This window comes from Vombatus ursinus, unplaced genomic scaffold (assembly GCF_900497805.2).
Source record: "Vombatus ursinus unplaced genomic scaffold, bare-nosed wombat genome assembly UNPS02014798.1, whole genome shotgun sequence".
Taxonomy (NCBI): domain Eukaryota; kingdom Metazoa; phylum Chordata; class Mammalia; order Diprotodontia; family Vombatidae; genus Vombatus; species Vombatus ursinus.
The window spans coordinates 49,102,828-49,123,236 of NW_020954576.1; the positions used below are offsets into that span (position 1 = coordinate 49,102,828).

Sequence of the window (20,409 nt, forward strand, 5' to 3'; positions counted from 1 at the left end):
AGTATTTCCAGAAACAACTAAGGTGTAAAACAAAAAACATCAATAAAAGATATTAGATGACTTCAGAGATCTTATTCCAGGTCTAAATCCTATGATCCTATAATAATTGTAATAGTAATGACCTTTTAAAATTCCCAACTTCTGTTTCAGGTAAACTAGATGGAAAGAAAAGATAGGGGCTCTACACTGAGGCCAAAAGGAAGAGCTAGCAGGAGAGGAGGAAATCAGAATCCCTTTCTACCAGAGTTGGGTTGGTGGCGAAAGTGCAGGGATGGAAAAGGCTGCCCTCCCAGCAGCTTGGTGGTGCAGATCTTGTAGAAAGGAATCTAGTCAAAGAAAAATGCCTCAAATGGAATATTATTGTGGGGGGGGGAGGATAAATATGAAGAATAAAGAGAAACACTGAGAGATTTACATGAACTACTGCAAAGTAAAGTAAGAAAAACTAGGGAAACAACACATTCAATGACTCCAACAACGCGCATGGAAACAACAAAATGAAACCCAAGTGCTGTGAAACCATCATGACTAAAATAAGAGAAGGCAGGGGCAGCTAGGTAGCGCAGTGGATAGAGCACCAGCCTTGGAGTCAGGAGGACCTGAGTTCAAATGTGGCCTCAGATACATAACACTTACTTGGTGTGTGACCCTGGGCAAGTCACTTAACCCCAACTGCCTAAAAAAAATAATAAAAAAAAATAAAAAAGAGAAGGTACCTCCCTTGCTTCTTTGCAGAGGTAGGGATCTACAGATGTGACATACTGCATGTAGATAAGATATTGGACTTGTTGATGTACTCATTAGTGGTGCTGAATTATTTTTTCTCCTTTTTATTCAAAGTTACAATGGATAAAGGTGACATAAGAACAAAAGATATTGATACAATTTTTTTTAAAAGAATGCTTCTGTTAGTTCTACAGCTGGGATACATCTGTGAAACCCTTTCCCCTTCCTGCCTGGGGTCATTTCTAAACAGCTTAATAAATGTTTTTTGAATTTAATTGAGTCGAAACTAGGACCATGTTTGTTACCAGTGCATACGGACTGCCCTAGGACTCTCATTAGTTCGCACTAAGTGGAAGAAAGGAATGAAACCTACTGACCCCAGATCTGGGAATTCCCACAGCCTGTTCCAAGAAATTTAAGCCAGAAGAAAACTGGCCAATGTTAGCAAGGAAAAGTGTTTGTGCCCTCGAACTAGGACTCACCTTGGAGAATACTCTGCAGATCACTCTTTCTCATCTTGGCCATCCTAGCAACCACCAATGCCAAAAGCAAGAACCTACATTCTGGCTGTCCTCTCTAGGAAATCACAGATTCAGAGTTGGAAGGGTCATTGGATCCAACCCACTCATCTTACAGATGAGGAAACTGAGACCCTGGGAAGTTAAGTGACTTGCTTAGGGTCTCATAGTAAGTGCAATGAGGTAGGATTAAAACCCCACATTTTCCTGAATCCAAGTCCAGTGCTCATGACAGCTCTCCCTAAGGATCACTGTGTGGTACAGTAGGAATCCAAAGTAATGGATTTAGAGTCAAAGGAGATGGGTTCAAATTCTATCTCTGCCACTTACTCCCAGTGTGATCCTGGATAAGTCATCTAATCTCTCTGATCCTCAGTTTCTTCATTTTAAAATAAGAGGGCTGGACTAAATGACCTTCAAGATCACTTCCACCTCTAAATCTACGCTCCTTCTCCAAGTGTTTCTTAAACTTGGTCTATACTAACTGGCTTGATCAATCAGTCGGTCAATAAGCATTTCTTAAACATTTATTATATAGTCTTTGTGCTTGGCACTGAAGATTACAAAGAAAGGCCAAAACGGTCCTTCAAGGAGCTCAAATTCTAGTAAGAAAAACAATACCATACATGCAGACCATATCCAGAGTAGATGCAAGGCAATCTCAGAGCAGAATGCCCTAGCAGCTGGGGGGACCAAAAAAGGCCTTGCAGTCCAGCATTTACTTAATATCATTTCCCTTTACAGAAATACCTTTTCCCTTCCTCTTTCCTTATTGATGTTCCAGTCCCACCTTCTCTAGAAAGCCTCCTCCACCCACTTCAGATCACTGTGCTCTCTCTAGTCTCTTTATTCTTATAGTATTTACTGTCTAGACCATTCTTTGGGCACTTTAGCTTTATATTGCTTTATGTTACTATTCTTTTTTCCCCACTAAAAATGGCCCTGTCTGCCCAGGCAGACTTTGAGGTCCCTGAGACAGAGAATATATCTCTGTGCCCCATCCCTACCCCTGGAAGCTCGAACCCTAGCCATAGTAGGTGTTCAATAAATATCTGTTGATGATGGGAAGGGTAACAGGACAAGTCTCCTTAGAAGGCCCACCCACCATGCTCCTTCCCCTTCACTACCCAAGAACTGGGCCGGGAATACAATACAAAGCATAGGTGGGAGATCTCGAACATGGGGCTAGATGGGGTCACGTACAAGAAAGGTACCAACCTGTAGGAAGATATTGAACCTCAGTTCAGCTCAGGGCTAGGATCCTCTTATCCCAGGAGGCAAGTCAGTTAGCCCAGAATCTCTGGCAGCTTGTCCCTGATTGGGGTTGGGGGGAGGAGCTGGGGGGAGAAGGGGGGGAGGGCGCCTGTTTATCTCTTTAGCTCTGTTTATTGTGATCCTGGTAAGAGGTTCTGAGGACCTCCAAGCCCCTCTGTAATTAAATTCATTAGAACAGATTGGGGCTTTCTTTCCAGGATCTGGAAAAATTAACAACACAATTAGCATCATAATGATAGAAAGAGGGGCTGCCAGGGTGGCTGTGGGGAGGAGTGGACTGAGGGAGGGGCAGCGGAAGAGGAGTAAAAGGGAGCAGGTGAAGGAAGAGGAGACAGATGCTAAAGCAGCTGCTTCCTGGAGAAGGGGACTGGGGGGGGTAACGATGTCATCAGGACCCTCACCACAATATCCCAGGGCACTCTCATCTTCTCTTTCTGAATGGAAGCGAAGTAAGAAAAGAGAAATGATGATTATCATGGAGTACAATGTGTGGGATGGGAGAGGGGGTAGAGAATATATTAAAATCATAGAACTATTTTAGGTCAGGGGTTCTTAATTTTAGCTCCATAAATAGATTTCAGGAATTCCATGAACTGGGTTGGAAAAAAAAAAAGACTACACTTTTATTATCATTATCCTCTAACTGAAATTTAGCATTTCATTCAATCATTTTAAAACATTATTCTGGCTTCACCAGACTGCCTGATGGGCCCATGACACACTTGGGCTTTCCCTTTTGGAGAGTATGATTCCCTCCTACAAGATCTCTGAGAAGTGGTCACCCATTTGTTTGAAAACTTTCAGAATCATTATTCTTTTCATTGTACAGAAGGAAAGCCTGAAACTCACAAAGAGGCAGGGATTCTCCTAAGGTCAGTCCAAGGTAGACATGATTTAGTTAGAGATGGAATGAAAATACAGGCCCCAAGTCCCAGAATGACATCCTCTCCCTATATTACTATATGCCACAGTGAGTAGGAAAAACTGGGAGAAGGAAGATGGTGATAAGGAGTGATACAGGATCATAAGTAGCCTACTTCTTTTCAAAGTCATGAAACCACCTCAATAAGGGGGAGACATCACTAACTAATCATAGTTTGGGTAAAAAAAAGAACTTGGAGGGTTTGCTGACTGCAGATTCAGCATGAGCCAACAGTGTGGTTTGACTGAAATGCAAACAAAAAAGCTAACACAATATTGGTCTATGTTACATGGAATGTAATACTGAGATCCAGGGAAGTGGTAGGTAGATCCCTCTGTCCTCTGTTCTAGTCAGAACACATTTGGAATCTATGTTCAGTTCTGCACACCATTTTTAGGAGGGGCCGTGAAAAGAAAGAGCAAGTTCAAAGGTGGGTGACTAGGATTGTGGTGGATAGTTTGAAGGATGAACTGAGGGTGTTGAAGTGAGCTAGAGAAAAGACCTTTTGAGGTAGGTGAAGGGAGTTAGGATGATATGAGCAATGCCTTCAAATAGCCAGAGTGTTCTCATGTACGAAATGAATATTCTGTGTAGACTGAGGAGAATCGAGACCAGATTTTTGGCTCAATATACAGAAGATCTTACATTGAGAATTGTCTAACCACTAAATAAGCTGCTTTCTGAGGTAGTGGCCTCCCTGTCACTGTTAATATTCAAACAGATGTGGCTAGATGGCCACCCGTCAGTGATATTATAGAGAATATTCCTGCCTCTGGTGTGAGGTTGTACTAGATAACTCCTAAGGTCCCTTCCAAAGCGAAGATCTGACTGAGATCTGATGCTCAAGCTCATTCTCACCTTTAGACCTATCTTCACACTGTTTTCCCTTACTTGGAATGCCCTCCTCTCCACCTATCCAAATACTACCCACTCCAGGTCCCAGCTGCTCCATGAAGCCTTCCCTTTACTGTTCTTAAAACTCTAATAGCCCATGTAGGCAGTGCCTCACAATTCAGCACTTCATTATTTTCTGCCCTATGTGGGTCTCTTGTTTCAGGAAGGTCAAGTACCTCCTTCACTCAGGTCCCCTTCAGGAAAAGGTTGCAATGCACTTCCCCCAATTAGATTATAAACTCTTTATAAGGGTTTGAGGTGACTACTTTCGTATCCCCACATGGAGAGATACTTAGAAGTCACGCCATAGTAATAGCTAGCATTTGAATAGCGTATTAAGGTTTGCAAAGCACTTCAAATTTTCTCATTTGATCCTCATAATAATCCATAATAATAATTCAATTATTATCTCCATTTCACAGATGAGAAAAGTGAGGCTGAGAAAGGTGAAGTGACTTGCCCAGGGTCATGCAGCAATAAGTGTCAGAGGCTGGATTTGAACTCAGTTCTTTCTGACTCCAAGTCCAACACTATCCACTACGCTCCCTGGTCAGCACATATATTTTACATCCTAGCCAAAGTCAATTATTCTACCTCCTACACTCCTTTCCTCTTCACAACTTTCCGCAGGCCTGGAATGAACTCCCCCACCCCAATTCCCTCTATCTGCTGGAGTCCTTCCGTTCTTTCAAATTCCAATTCAGATGCTACTTCTTCTGTGAAGCCTTCCCTACATCCCCTTTCACTCACTGCCAGGTGAAAGTGATTTCTCTTTCTTTAAATTTCCCATAGTACTCTGCCTGGACTGCTCCTTTACCTTTCTATGTCACCTTCCACCGGTCATTTATGTACTTAGCCTTTCCCCTTTTAGACTTTAAGGTCTCATAGAACTATATCTGTGTATCACTTTCACCTAGCAAAATTGAATCCTAACAGACTTGCCTAAAGGATATTGCACTGACTCCATGCTTATCTAGCTGTCCTAATCCTCAAACTACCCCTTTTCCCTATTCCTTCAAGCAGAGGCAGGACAGCATAACAGATAGGATACTGAAGTCCTACCTCTGACACTGATCAGCTGTGTGAGCATGGGTAAGTCACTTAACTTTGCTGAGCCTCAGGCAACTCTCTAAGACCTGTACTAAGTAATAGATGAATTGCAATGTTCCTTCAAACATATAACCACAGGGAGGGCAAAGGGTGGCTTAGAAGACCCACAGACAGAACTTGGCCAATGAATGCTGCAGTGGAGAGGGACAGAGGAGCTAGCACTGTGCCTACCCAACCACCAAGTTGAGCTCTCACCTTAGCCTTCTCCTCATTGACCTCCAGACCATGTGGATGTTGACCATTTGTCCTTTCATCAGAATTCTGGGCAAGGACACTTCAATCAATCAATCAATATTTATTAAATGCCTACTATGTACTAGGCACTGATCAATCCCAATATTGAGCTACCTAGCCCAAGAGCAAACAACAGAGAGTTTCACATCAAACATCCCTGGCTTGGAATATGGTTCTACCTACCTGGCCTGGGATCACTGCAGACCCCAACTCCAGCAAGGTCCAGCCTATTCAGAGGGCAGAGAGATAACTTGGACCTCGCTTCCCAAAGAATTATGTGAACTCTCTAGAGAGATGAGATGAGAAGTCTCCTGGGTTCTTCTCCCAACTCAGTCAGAGTAACCTGGGGTCAAGCACTTAGTCCAAGCCTAACCAGATAAAAGAGGGGGAGTTACCTGTGGCCAACTTCCTAACAGTCCATGTTCTTCCCTTTCCAAATTCAGCTGCTCCTCAATCAGGTTTTCTCTGATTACTCCCACTTAACTATGACTACTATCATTAAACTACATCTTCTGAACATTTGTATAAAGAACAGGCCCTACATTCATTGCTCCATGAGCGTGGGCAGTGGAAAAAGTTAAAAGACATGGTTTTGAATCTCAACTCTCTCGACTCTGCCACTTGCTCCCTATGTGATCTTGCACAAGTCATCGACCTCTCTGGGACTCAGTTACCTTATCTGTAAAATGAAAAGGCTGACCTAAGGGACTTCTCAGATCCCTTTCATCTCTAAATTGACGACTCTGTGTCTCCTGTTTCTTCTTACTCTGCATCTAGGCTAGAAGAGCTCCATGACGGCAAAGACTGTTTTCTCAACCAGACTAGAGGCTTCTTGAGGGCAGGAACTGTTCCCTTCCTTGGAGTCTGTAGCAACCAGGATAGGTCTCTGCTCACAACAGGAAATTCAGAACAGGGAAGTGATTGACCCTATGGGCTGTTAAAGGGAGAAGGAGGGAGATAGAAGTGAAACATGGAACCCTCTGGAGGAAGGTGTTGCACATATTAATTGCAAAGATTTTGTCCTAGAAAACCTGCTGTTCCAGGAGGCAATGGATACTGACGTCCAAGCAAATTCAGGCACTGATATTCCTGAGAAACTAAGCTAGTACCTGAAACTGCCAGCAAGACGAAGCTGCCCTATCCCAACAGCAGAAAACCTAGGCTCCCACCAGAAACCACATCCTAGTTTTATGTGTGCTCCCCCAGACAAGCTTACCAACGAAATCTCTGCTCCACCAGCCACTGGATGCCTGGCGCAATAATCAGTCAAGCCTAGGAGTCTGGTAACACCTCAGATTTACCCTAATCACTGCACACAACTCCAACCCGCACTTCCAGACAACATCAACCATACCAGAACCTAAGAGGGAGGTAGAAGCATTGATTGTATTGTCATCAAAAGTCCCAGTGCCCAACAACCCCTTCAGCTGTTCTGTCTAACGCAGAGGAATCCCAGAAAACTCCTGAGGACAGCTGACAAGATTAAAATGTAATTGGGAAATACTTAACAAAATAAATAAAAAGAAAATAAAGTATAGGTAGTATTAATTTGTCCCACAGGGATATGTTTCTATTTGAGTTTGACCCCACTGCCTAAAGGTAGGGAATATAAACAATCTGAGTTCGCATCTCCTCCCCCAACAGAGAGGGATCTGGCTAATTCACCCATTCTTATTTTCTAAGTATCTTTTTGTTTCCAAGGACAGAGTTCTTTGCTTCCCTTCCATCTCTTTATGTTATCTGAGACTCAGAGATCTTAATGCACCAGTGGCTGAGCAAGGAAGGTGGGGCAAGGGATGGGAAAAACCATATGATCAGAGCCTTAGAAGCTTAAGACTCAGTCACTGTACAGCCAGGCCCCAACCTCCACCCCAGAAGACAAAATATAGGAACTTCAACTCTAAGACAGTAGCTATATCCTTCATGTGTCACCAAAACTTCAAGCTAAGCTTAGCCTAATAAAAGAATAAAGAAACTAACTAGCGAAGCTGGCAAAACTAGGTCCTCTTTCTGTGCTCTGACTTCTCAGCGGGTTTGGACAGCAGGCTCTAAGCACTGAAGTAGAGGGGTCAATGACATAACCAAGGCAGCTGGGACTCAGGAAAGATGGTGACAGGTTACACAATAAAATTTTGATTGAATGAAACTGAAATGTTTAATCATTTCACAACAGAATCATGGTTCAATCAACTCTCAATTGCATTCAAAGGCTATTGCTACTCCTTCTTTCAGAGAGACCATGCAGGAAAAAGACCAATGGGTTGAAGCTACGGGGTCAGATTCCCACTTGACTTGGAAAAAAAAAAAGCTTGCTAAACATTTGAGCTATCCAGAAACAGAATAGCCTGCTGGAGGAGGTAATGAGGTCAACAATCCAAGGAACCAAAATAGAAAAAGACCTTAAATGATCATCAGATCATCTATTCCAGCCCCCTTATTTTACATAGCAGGAAACTGAAACCTATAGAGGTTAAAGTGACTTGTCCAAGATCTCCATAAGTAATAGAGCCAGTATATAAACTCTGGACCTGATTAAATCCAGTGTACTCAGTCCATTCTTCAACATCAGGAGTTTTTAAGAGGAAGCTGAACCACTTGTTGGGGGACAGTATGGAAGAAATTCATGCTTTGGGTCTTTGCTGGCCTAAACAAACTTGGAGATCTCTGCCAGTTCTGAGATTCTGAAGACCTGGGTACCTGAATTCAAGAGGATTCTTCATTTCTCTACCTATACAAAGCAGGAGGCTGTCAGTCCTCCCTACTCCCCCACCAGACATAAAGGGAGACCTGCGTAGTTTGAAGAGGCAAGCTATTTCAGCTTAACATAGGTGAGCTGTACATAGAGAGGTGAGGATTTGCAGTTTCCTCTCAAGGGACCTGAGATTTAGAGCTGGAAGAGAAATGAGAAGGCCATTTAGTTCCACCCTGTCAGGTTACGAATGAAGAAATAGGCACCCAAAAAAGTTAAGTGTTGCCTCAATGGTCATGCTAAATCCTCCATTTACACCCCTAAAATTCCTTATCTGTTCTAAAGAGGATAAGAATAGTTTTTAAGGCCTAAGATTAAGCTCAGGTACTTTCTTTCTCTCCCTCTCACACACACACACACACACAGAGCTCCAGTTGTACCCAAAGAGGGTGGGAGTGGAAGTGGGAGGTTAGGAGGCCAGAAGACATCTCCTAAAGAGGAATGCTGGCGAGATCAGAACAAAAGGAAGCATGAGTCAGACTTCTCATCACCTCTAACACTCCCTTGGACTCCTTGTCTCTCATCCCCAGTGGGTTCCTTGACTTCTGTGGGTCATGAATCAGTCTGGCACTTCGGACTTAATGTAAACAATTCATCTCTTATGAGTGCTTCATCCTCATCACCCCAAGACCTCAAAATTTCAGATCTTAGCCTCCTCTAAGGTTTTGCTGACACTTCCCCTGTCCCCTGGTATAGCTATCTAGGACTACAAGAGTAGATAAGACATACTTTCTTTGTATGAGAAAGACAAGAAGGGATGAGGAGGAGAGAACTGTGGTCATTTCTTCCATGGTGAGAGGTCAGGACCTTTTCCCCTGTCTTCCACCCTCCTCCCAACACACACACACACACACACACACACACACACACACACACACACACACACACACACACTGTACTGGCTAGGAAGGCTGTAAAATCTTGGAGCTGATCTTGCCCAGGGGACCAGGTATGAAGACTGTATACAGCAAGAGGCTGCATATGATGAAAGTCCAAATGATTCAGCACTATGCCCACTCCCGGCCCTTAGGGCCACACAAAGGCACCGTGACTGTGTTTGGAGTTGGGAAAACAATCCTGTCCCAAAAATCCTAAATATACCAAACCACCAATGCAACCTTTATACCATCATTTACAGGTCAGGGATCAGAACAAGAACTTGGAATAATCTATGAAGCCATTATGGTCTTCCTTGCCTCCCAATCCACTAACATACATTCAACTTTATCCCACCACAAAGTCCAACCAGGAAACAAACCAGCCTCTTAAGGCAACTAGAGCTGCTGGCATAGAGGGTCTGGAGGCAGGGAAGGATCAGCAGGGAGGCATATTCCACATCCTGCACCCCAAAGGAAGGCACAAGGAATTTGGAGGAGAGAGGTTACAGCCAAAAGCTCTAACAGAGTAAACTCAGCCTTCCTATACCCAGGCCCAAGGATGGGAAAAGGGAAGGATGAGAAACTCTAAGGGAGGGATGGAGCAATAGGATAAGGAAATTAAGTGTCAGCAATATACTTTAGAAGAGAGTGCTGGAGGTGGTGGATGGAGAAGGTTATAGAGGGGTGTGGAATCAGCCAAGAGAGAGTTGAGGGGTCTTCACTGAAAAGGAATAATACAGATAAGGGAGAGATGGATTAGAGAGGGCACTCAGTAGTAGATTGGGATAGAGTATAGAAAGAAGTGGTAAAGAGATGTCACAAACAGTAAGGCCAAAGTGGGAAAGAGAGGACTCTTAAAGGCAGGTCATGGACAACTATGAGTGAAAAGCCCAGAAGGTGATAGAATAGAGCAAGGAGAGAGGCTGACATATAATGTGGAAGAAGGTATAAGAAAGGATTGAGAGGTAAATAGAAGGATTGTGGACTGGGACCTGAGCTAGGAGGTAGACAAGAAAAAGATAAGGAATAGAAGTTGCAATAAAGGAATATACGGAGGAGGATAGGGCAAAAGAAGAGGGTGGGAAGATGAACAGAGCTGAGATGGGGAATCAAAGTGGGAAAAAAAGGATAGAAAGGGTGATGGAGATACAGATAGGAAGGGGGATGGGGAAATGGATAGGGAGGAGTATAAGAAGGGGGATGGGGAGGATAGAAAGAGGGATGGGAGATGGATAGGGAGGAGGAGGGGAAGACGAATAGGAAGGGGGATGGGGAGACAGATAGGAAGGGGGATGGGGAGACAGATAGGAAGGGGGATGGGGGGATTATAGGAAGGGGATAAAGAGACAAGATAGGAAGGGGGATGGAAATAGTAAAGATGATGGTGAAGAAGGCAGACTTCATAGGGGATGAGAGATAGGAAGGATAATGAAGAAGTGGTCATGTGGGAAGTGAGGAATAGTAAGGTTAATGGGGAGGTGAACGAAAGCGGGAGAGAGGATAGGAAAGATGATGGGGAGGAGGACTGGAGGTGCGCTGTCCCCGTCCAGGATTCCAGAGCCCATAGATTCTCCCTACATCCCCTACCCCGGCACCACCAGGGCAGAGCCCTCTTACCTCTCTACCCCCAGGGCTTGACTCTCCGGCTCCAGTGCGGGTCCAGGAGCGGTCAGGGTCTTCGGTTGCCGGGGCCACCACTTGTCCCCTTCTACGCCTGCAGCGCCTCTCGCCGCCAGCCGCATTAGGGCAGAGACCAGCCCGTGCGCGTCCCCGGGGCCTGGCTGGCGCGCCCCCGACAGCCTGCGTGCGCGCCACCCTCCTCCTCCCTTCCCTCTTTCCTTCCTTCTCCTCCTGGGGCACGCGCTGAAGCGAGACTCCGGGAAGCAAGGGAGCGCGCACTGCCTGGGGAGGGGAAGGATGCTCCAGGCTTGGCCCTGGCCCCGCCCCTACCACCTGGGCTGTGGCCCTGCCCCCACCCCAATGGCGACTCCCGGGAGCTGAGACCCCTGCAAATCCTCTCCTCCTCCTTGTGACTGTACTGAGCTTCTATGAATGGAGGCGAGGGTCACCAGCTGTCTGCCTCTCCAACCAAGAGCAGGAGGAAATGGACTGAGGTTACAGGATGAGATATTTAGATCAGACCCAAGGAAGAACTGCCCAGTGGAAAGGGCTATTTGACACTAAACCCTGTGCAAAGTGGTGGAAATCTCTTTTTAAAACATTCATTCATTATTAATAAACATTTATGAAGTACCTACTATGTGTCGTGCACTCTTCTCAGAGGGGAGGGAGGCAGATAGAAAGATGAAGAAGACTAAGGGGAAATTTTACAAAATGTAGGTACAAAACAAATTAGAATATGTCAAGTAAACGTCTGGAATTAAAAATTGATATGTAAATACATGGAAGAAAACCTTATGCACACACATATATACCAAGGGGGTTTTGGGGGGTTTTCAGTTGTTTTTAATCATGTCTTTGTGAGCCCATTTGGGGTTTTCTTGGCAAAGATACTGGAGTGGTTTGCCATTTCCTTCTCCAGCTCATTTTACAGATGAGGAAACTGAGGCAGACAGAGTGAAGTGACTTGCCCAGGGTCACACAGCTACTAAGTGTCTGAGGCCAGATTTGAACTCAGGAAGATAAGTCTTCCTGACTCCAGGCCCAGCGAGGCCCAGCACTCTAACCTCTGTGGCATGAATTTATATCATGCCTGGTGGCCCTGGCTTCTCCAAGACTGTGCCTGTAACACTGACATCTCAGCTGCAAGCTTTCATAACAAATACGGGCGCAGTGATAGACTGTCATCCGAAGACAGAGGACCAGAATTCAAGTCCTGGCTCTGCTGCTTAATACCTCTCTGATTTGGGGTATGTCTTTTTTCCACTCGGGGCCTCGTTTTCTTCACCTTGTAAAATGAGGAGGTTGGGTAAGATGACCTCTTCGGTCCCTTCCAGTCTAAGAGCAGAGGCTTATCACCAGAAGGTTGGCTGCAAAGTAAGGTTTGTTTTGTTTTTTTTTTACTGCAGTAGCTCACCAAGACTATTTGCTAAGGCATAGAAGAGTGTGCAATCTATCTTATAGATTCTTTAAATATTGAAAGATAAATAAGCACAATGACAACAGAAAATAATCTGGAGAGATGAGATTAAAGTTTACTATTGATGGGTGGAGGGAATGCTCCTATTGATGGGTGGAGGGAATGCTCCATAAAATTAAATTTATACTTTAAAAACAGACAACTGGATTTTTATTCCTCCGTGATGGCTTCCTGGATGGATAAGTTTCTGACTGGATTTCATGTTTCTGACTGATTTTTCTTTCATCATTTTCTCTCCTTTCACTCATGCTGGGCATCAGGGCCAAAAAACTCCACACATTAAATAAAAAGGTATGCCACCCCCTCACCCCCTTCTTGCTATATTCCCCCTCTAAAAACAAAAACAGAAACACCAGCCCAGAGATGATTCCCCTTCCCCCACCTTGGCTGATGAGAGATAATGACTCAGTTCAGAGCTATCTGCCTTGGCCTTCAGTGGGAATCAATACAGTATAGTGCTTACCGGGTACTGGACAAGATTCTCAAGATCCTGGTCCAGAGCGCCCTGATGAAATGTGAAGCCAAGTCCTGAAGAGTAGGAAAAGGAAGGATTGGGAAAGGGAGGGGACGGGAGAGGAAGTTGTTTCAGGCTGAAACGAGTCAGAAGCAGAATGTCAGTGCTGGAAGGAGCTGCAGAGATCATGTAGTCCAACCCCATGATGTCCCAGATAAGGAGAAAGAAGAAAGAGGAAGAGGGAGAGGAGGACCATTGTAATATTGTAAGGGAGTCATAGAAGCCACCTAGTTCAATGAGCCAGAATGTCCTCGGCAATCCCACTGACAAGCTTTGTCCACTACAAGGTATCCAGTAAATCTACTCACCATCTGCCCAGGCAGTCCGTCCAATTTTTGAATCATTATACTTACTAGGAAGATTTTCCTGATATTAAGTTTTAATCTCCCTCCGTTCAACTTCTACCCTCCTACTTCTCCTACTTCTGTCCTCTAGGAGGAAGCAGAAAAAAAACAAAATCTCTCTTCTTCATGATAGCCCTTAAAATACTTTAAAACAGCTATTGGGGGCAGCTAGGTGGTGCAGTGCATAGAACCTGGAGTCAGGAAGACCTGAGTTCAAATGTGGCCTCAGACACTTACTAACTGTGTGACCCTGGGCAAGTCACTTAACCCTGATTGCCTCACCCACCAAAAAAAAAAAAAAAACAAAAACAAAAACAAAAAAAAAACCCTAGCTATTACATCCCCCTACTCCCCACCTTATCTTATGGTGAAATAGCTCCATTTTCAACTGATCTTCATGTGGCTCCTCACTATCCTGGCTGCCCTCCTATGGCTTTGTCTCATTTTGTTAATATCCTTCCTAGAACATTAATACTTAGAACAATATTCCAGACTTGGTCTGACCAATAAAATTCCATAAAATAGCTCTGTGACCTTCTTCATTCTAGATGCTTTGCCTACTCTAATGCTTCCTAAAAGTAGGTGAGTGTACTGGCTGGTATATCACATACAAGAATTAACAACTGGTTTTACAATTTGCAAAGTGCTTTTTACAAATATCTCATTTGAGAAGTAGGTGCTGTTGTTGTAACTGTCTGAGGTTGTATTTGAACTCAGGTCTTCCTGACTCCAGGCCCAGTACTCTATCCACTGTACCACCTACCTGCCATCCTCATTCTACAGATGAGGATACATGTAGACAAAGGCTAAATGACTTGCCCAGGGTTACATAGCTATTGAGTGTATGAGGTTGGAGTTGAACTTGGTTCTTCCTGACTTGAGATCCAGTGGTCTATCCACTGCAAAGTCTAGCTGCCTCATTAGTGGGACACAGTGGATGACATGTTAGACTTGGAGTCAAAAAGACTTGGGTTCAAATCCTGCCTCTGACACTTGCTGGCTGTGTGACCACAGGTAATCGAACAGATCCCTCTGAGTTTCAGACAACTCTTTAAAACCATTAATTATGTCTTATAGTTGTAATTTGAGAGTTTCAACACCATTGAAATCAGCAGTCATTGATGTCCCATTGCTGATTCATGCTGATCTTAGAGTTCACTAAAACTCCCAGATCTTTATCATAGGAATGCTTCTCTAACCATACCTTCTCAGCTTATGCAGAAAGGTCTTATTTTATGTGTACGGAAACTGAGGCTCACAGAGGTCACACAGTTATTAAGTGGTAGGAGTCAAATCCAGATTTTCTGACTCTAATAAAAGATGCCTAAGTAGTGCTGGTCAGATGAGATCAAGGAGTAGAAGCCTCAAATAATCTATTTTTAGAGCTAGAAGGGACCTGGAAAGAGAATTAGCTATGAATCAGAGGTCCTGAGTTTAAATCCCACTTGTGATTCTTACTACCTGTGTAGCCTCCCTCATTCATACCTAGGCTGTCAATCTGGATGTCTCCTCACTTAGGGCATGTCCATTCTGGAGATAACTCTGCCCTAAGGCAGGTTGGTGACTTCCTGATAGATGAAGTCAGGAACTCTCCTGATAGTTAACTTCGTCCCAGGTTCGCCATTTTAGGAAGGAACCCAGCCATACTCATCTCACTCATATCTGGACTCTAGCTTCTATGGACTCCTCCTCTTCCTCCTTTTCTCCTGCTGCATTTTTCAGCTTTCCCAACTTTTCCAGCTACCTTTTTTTGGGTTATTTTCCCCCTTTAGGGCATAAGCTCCTCGAGGGCAGGAACTGCGTTGTTTATGCATGTATTTGTATCGCCAACACTTAACATTCTGCTTGGCACATAGTAAGTGCTTAATAAATACTCTCTTTTTTTCTTTATCTTTATTTATCTTTCTAGTTTTCTATCTTTCTATGTCTTTATCTATCTATCTAACCTTGGGGAAGTCACTTACCTTCTCTTATTCTCAGTTTCCTTATCTGTAAAATGAGGAGGTTCATCTAGATGTACTCTGACCTCCCTTATGGATCTGTGACCCTTAAACAATATCTGGATCAGCCCTTTTACTTGACAGCTGAGGAAACTGAAACGTAGGATGAAATGACTTGTTCAGGGTCAAAGCACACAAGACCAGGAATCAGGAGACCGGCATTCAAATCCTGTCTCTGCCTCAAACTACCTTTGTGACCTTGAACAAATCATTTTACTTTCTTGTCCTCAGTTTCCTTATGTGTTACCCAAAAGGCCACAGAACTGTTATCTGATTATTTCTCAATGCAGGAATACATTTCTGCTTTCTATTTTTCCTACTTTTCCTTCAGTCAATGATTCTGCTTGTGCTGAAACCCCAGTTTCTTAATCCCTTTCCTCTAAGTATAGATTTGAAGCATCCTTCAGATTTTTCCTATCTATTTGTTTAGCTTCAGAGACTTAATTAAGCCTTTGGTGGGCATGGGTACTATCTCATATGTCTTGGTATATATGCAGCCAATGATAGGCATAGCAGTTTGTACAGGAGATAATAAATATTTATTGATGATGCTGGTGTTGGGTACACTGTCCTGTTTCTACTTGTTACCAGTTCTGACAGGGGATGGGAGTGAATGTAAGGGTGGAATAGATTGATACTTTTCCAATCTGGTCATCAATAATTTCTGCCCAGGGCAGATGGGAGGAATGAAGGCAGCAACTGTTTCACTTTTTTTCCTTGTTATCCCTACCGCTTAGCAAAGTGCTTGGCACATAGAATGAATGATGCCTGGCAGAAGAGTGGTTGATGAACTCATGTTTCTCTAGATGAGCATTAGTTCTGGGGTCAGAATACCTGGATTCAAAGTGAAGCTCTGATGCTTACCTGTGTGACCCTGAGCAAGTCATTTAACCTCTGCGAGCCTCGGTTTCTTCATCTGTAAAATAAGGGGTTGAACTAGATGACCTCTCAGATCCCTTCCTGATCTAAATCTATAAATTCTGGGAAGAGGTTACACTCAGACCACAGAAGCTGAAGGACAGAAATGCCCCCATCTGGTAAAATAAGGAAGAGCAAAAAGACAGACATTGTATGTGTAAGTGTGTGTGTGTGTGTGTGTGTGTGTGTGTGAGAGAGAGAGAGAGAGAGAGAGAGAGAGATCCTCTTCTGCCATTTGTGTATATGGGAAGTGGGGGTCAATGATGATAAGGATGTGTGTAGTTCTAGTTCACACCAATATGGAAATTCTTAAGATAAAAAAAAGTCTCAGTGTCCTTTTGAAAGTTCCCAGGACTAACTATGAGAAAGGACAAAGTTCATAAGGAAATGTGCCAAAACGGCATGTTCCTCCAAATTCCAGTCAGGGCAATTTGGCTCCGAGAGACCTCCAAGAATCTAGGGGAAGAAGCTGCTAGAGAGACTGAGATTTCAACTGAGGCTGCCCAAGGACAGCTATGGGTTTGATTGCCAGAGACTGAATGTAGAAGTTACTTAAATATTTATCATGTTCTCCATACTAGACGACACATTCCTGGAGAACAGGGACTATACCTCCTTCAGTCTTACGCTACTCTGTGAGGCAAGGAGTTGTCTTTTGTGAACTTCAGGGGTGACTTTCATGTTCATAGAATCACAGATTTAAACCTGGAAGCAACTATAATGATCTCATCCTCATTCCACAGATGAAGAAACTGAGGTGAAGCAAAAGTTAACAACTGAAATTTATATATTGATTTAAAATTTACAAAGCATTTTTCCTATACGATCTTATTTGATCCTTATAAAAAAATCTATGAGGTAAATAGAGTACTACAGGTATTATCCTCTCAGTTTTACAAAGGTGAGGAAATGGAGACAGAGAAAGATGAAGGAACTTGTCCAAGAAACACAAATAGCAACTAACAGAGTCAGGATTCTAATCCAAGTCCCAGAACTCTGATCTTTCCTCTCTTTCCACTGTGCCATGATACATTACTTGAAACTGAAAAAAAAAATCCACAAAATATCCTTAGCTACCTTTAACTACTGAATGTAGTTTTGAAAGAAAGAAAGGAAGAAAGGAAGGAAGGAAGGAAGGATGGAAGAGGAAGGAAGGAAGGACAAAAGGACAGAAGGAAGGAAAGAAGGAATAAAGAAAAGAAAGAAAAGAAGGAAGGAAGGAAGAAACAAAGGAAGGAAAGAAGAAAGAAAAGAAGGAAGAAAGAAAGAAAGGGGAAGGAAGAAAAAAGAGAGAAAGAAAGAAAGAGGGAGGAAGGAAGGAAGGGGAAAAGGAAGGAAGGAAGGAAGAAAAGAAAGAAAGAGGGGGCAGCTAGGTGGTGCAGTGGATAGAGCTCCAGACTTGGAGTCAGGAGGACCTTAGTTCAAATCTGACCTCAGACACATAACACTTACTAGCTGTGTGACCCTGGGCAAGTCACTTAAACCCATTGCCTAGCCAAAAGCAAAAAAAAAAAAAAAAAAAAAAGAGGTAAAAAAATAGAAAGAAAGAGGAAGGAAGGAAAAAAGGAAGGAAGGAAGGAAATTCAAGAGAATGGTCCCAATAACCTTTCCAAAGTAGGAATGGAGGTACACAAACCCAATTTCTCTTCAATATTTGATATCTCCTGCTTTGCAGAACCTTTGGATTTTTCTCTGGGTCACAGATGTTTTTTCTCTCATTAACAGTCTCACTAAGACCATGCTATGGGCTTAATCAGTAGAGGTTAAGGGCAATCTACTTTCCCAGCCCAAACACACTGAACAATTTGCACATTTCCTACCAAACAATTGACTCAGTTGGGTGACTAGTTCAATTTGTTCTCCGAATGACCAAATTGTGAAGTAGTTGTTCCAGCTCCCTCATCCAATTTAACAGTTTGATGTGTCCCCAATGGAACATAAACTCTTTAAGGTCAGAGACTGTTTCGTTATTGTTTTTGGGTCTCTAGTGCCTGGTATGCAATAGATGCTTAAGAAGTACTTGCTGATTAATTGAAAAACAGATAAGCTTAGCTTATCTGCTTATATGCATTGACTGCTTATAGCTAGCTGTGATATTGAATGATTCAGATTGGGAGATGGCATCAATAATTTCTAGCGTTTGTATTTCCTTTTTGTTCCTTGGTAGTGGTGGTGGTCATAGTGATAGGGTGGTCATCGAATCATAGGATAATGGATTTAGAGATGGGAGAAATCTTAAAGGTCATCTAACAACAAAAACAACAACAATAGTTAACATTTATATAACACTTACTATAATATCAGGCACTGTGCTAAGTACTTTACAACTGTTAACTCATTTGATCTTCACAACAACCCTGCAAAGTAGTTGCTATTATTATCCTTATTTTACAGACAAAGAAACTGAAGCAAATAAGATTAAGTGACTTGCCCACAGTCATACAGCTCATAAATGTTTGAGGCTGAATTTGAACTCAGGTCTTCCTGACTCCAGGGCCCAGTACTCTATCCACTGTGCTATCCAGCTGCATCTAGCCCATCTTACACATTTTATAGGTGAGGAAACTGAGATCCAGAGTTTCAGAGAGATAGGGTGACTTGCCTCAGGTCACACAAGAAGTCTTGAGTTGAACCCAGATTTTCTGACTTCAAATCTATTGCTCTTTCTACCATATTCTGTTATATACTTAATTTGGTCAGCTAAGAATTTATGTAATAATATGGGCAGGGCTTGGGGTCATTAAAAGAACTGGGAAATTTCCCAAAGGAAATCTAGCCTACTCTTGTCCTCCTGTTCAGTTCTGGACTAAGTACACTGTCCATTTGCATTGTCTATCCAAAATGCATGTCTTAGTGGACCAACTCTATCAATTGTCCTTACAACTGCATATTATTATACAGATAATTGGCTTTCTTTGTCCACTTTGTCATCCCAGATTTTTGTCCCTTATAATGAGATCTAGACAGGTAGGTGTTATATTGGCTGGAACTTGGAGTCACAAAGACCTGAGTTCAAATCCTGCCTCAGCTACTTACTAGCTGCATTACACTGACCAAGTTACGTCCTCTCTCTCAATCTCAGTTTCCTCATCTATAAAATGAGGGGGGTGGACTAAATTACCTCAAAGATCCCTTTGAGCTCTGAATTCTATGAGAGAGTATGGCCATCCAGATTTGTGTGTAATGGATGCCTGAAAAAAAAACTGGAGGAATTTAAGGGAAAAAAAAGTTTTTAGCTAAAAACAGGAACCAATGATCAGACTTGCTCCCCTCCCAGAAATCTGAGTAAATGATTTTCTGAGATATCAGAGTTATCCCAAGACAGGAGAGGTCACTTACTATTCAGGTTTATGCATCTAACTATTGAAACCAGGAATGAAAACAAGGTCAATAGGTAATGGAGAGATGGCAGAATCCTCTGCTTTTTGAATAAACACATTCTTTACCTTTGAGGAAATTGATGATGTTGACTTCTACCTCGGTGTTATTCATGTTTAAGAATATGAGTCTGTGTGCCCTTCACTCCAAGGAGAGTGTATATAGATAAGTGTATTCCAATAGTATTCCACGTTCATTTTTTCTGCTCCAGTTGTGTAAGGACAGCAGTCTACCATGAAAATCTTAATTCTAGTCAAGCTGGCCTGCTAGCTGTGCCCTGTGCATGATTTACCATCTCCCACCTCAGTGTTTTTACACAAGTGATCCTCCATATCTGGGAAGCCCTCCATTCTCACCTCCAACTCATCAATGTTCCTCCAAAGCACAGCTCAGGTACTATCTCCTACAAAAGACCTTCCCTGATCCATCCTACCCTTTTTATTAGCACTATCTGCCTCTTGAAATGACTTTATATTTATTGTGCTATAAGAAATAATGAGCAGGTGGACTTCAGAAAAACCTAGAAAGACTTGTATGGATTGATGCTGAGTGAAGTAAGCAGAACCAGAAGAACGTTGTACACAGTAACAGCCATGTTGTGTGATGATTAACTTTGATAGACAACCCTTCTCAGCAATGCAAGGATCTAAGATATATCCAAAAGTCTCATGATAAAACATGCTATCCACATGCAGAGAAAGAACTATGGAGTTAGAATGCAGATCAAAGCATACTATTTGCTCTTTTTTTCTCTTTTGTTTGGTTTTGTTTTCTCTTTCTAGTGGTTCCTCCTATTGGTTCTAATTCTCCCTTACAACATGACTAACGTGAAAATATGTTTAATGGGAA

The 20,409-nt window shown here is 42.9% G+C and overlaps 1 protein-coding gene across 3 annotated transcripts in view; it reads right to left on the reverse strand.

Annotated features, from left to right (window-relative positions):
- The window catches only part of NFASC (neurofascin), a 248,089-nt gene extending 235,169 nt beyond the window's left edge, over nt 1-12,920 (reverse strand). For 2 of the 3 annotated variants that reach the window (XM_027871168.1, XM_027871169.1), the window contains exon 1: nt 10,924-11,048. In XM_027871168.1, coding sequence (XP_027726969.1) covers nt 10,924-11,048 — 125 coding nt within the window. Of the gene's footprint in view, nt 1-10,923; nt 11,049-12,869 lie in introns of those variants that run through there. The other variant, XM_027871166.1, reaches the window with a different exon arrangement.
- Between the last annotated feature and the right edge of the window lie 7,489 nt (nt 12,921-20,409).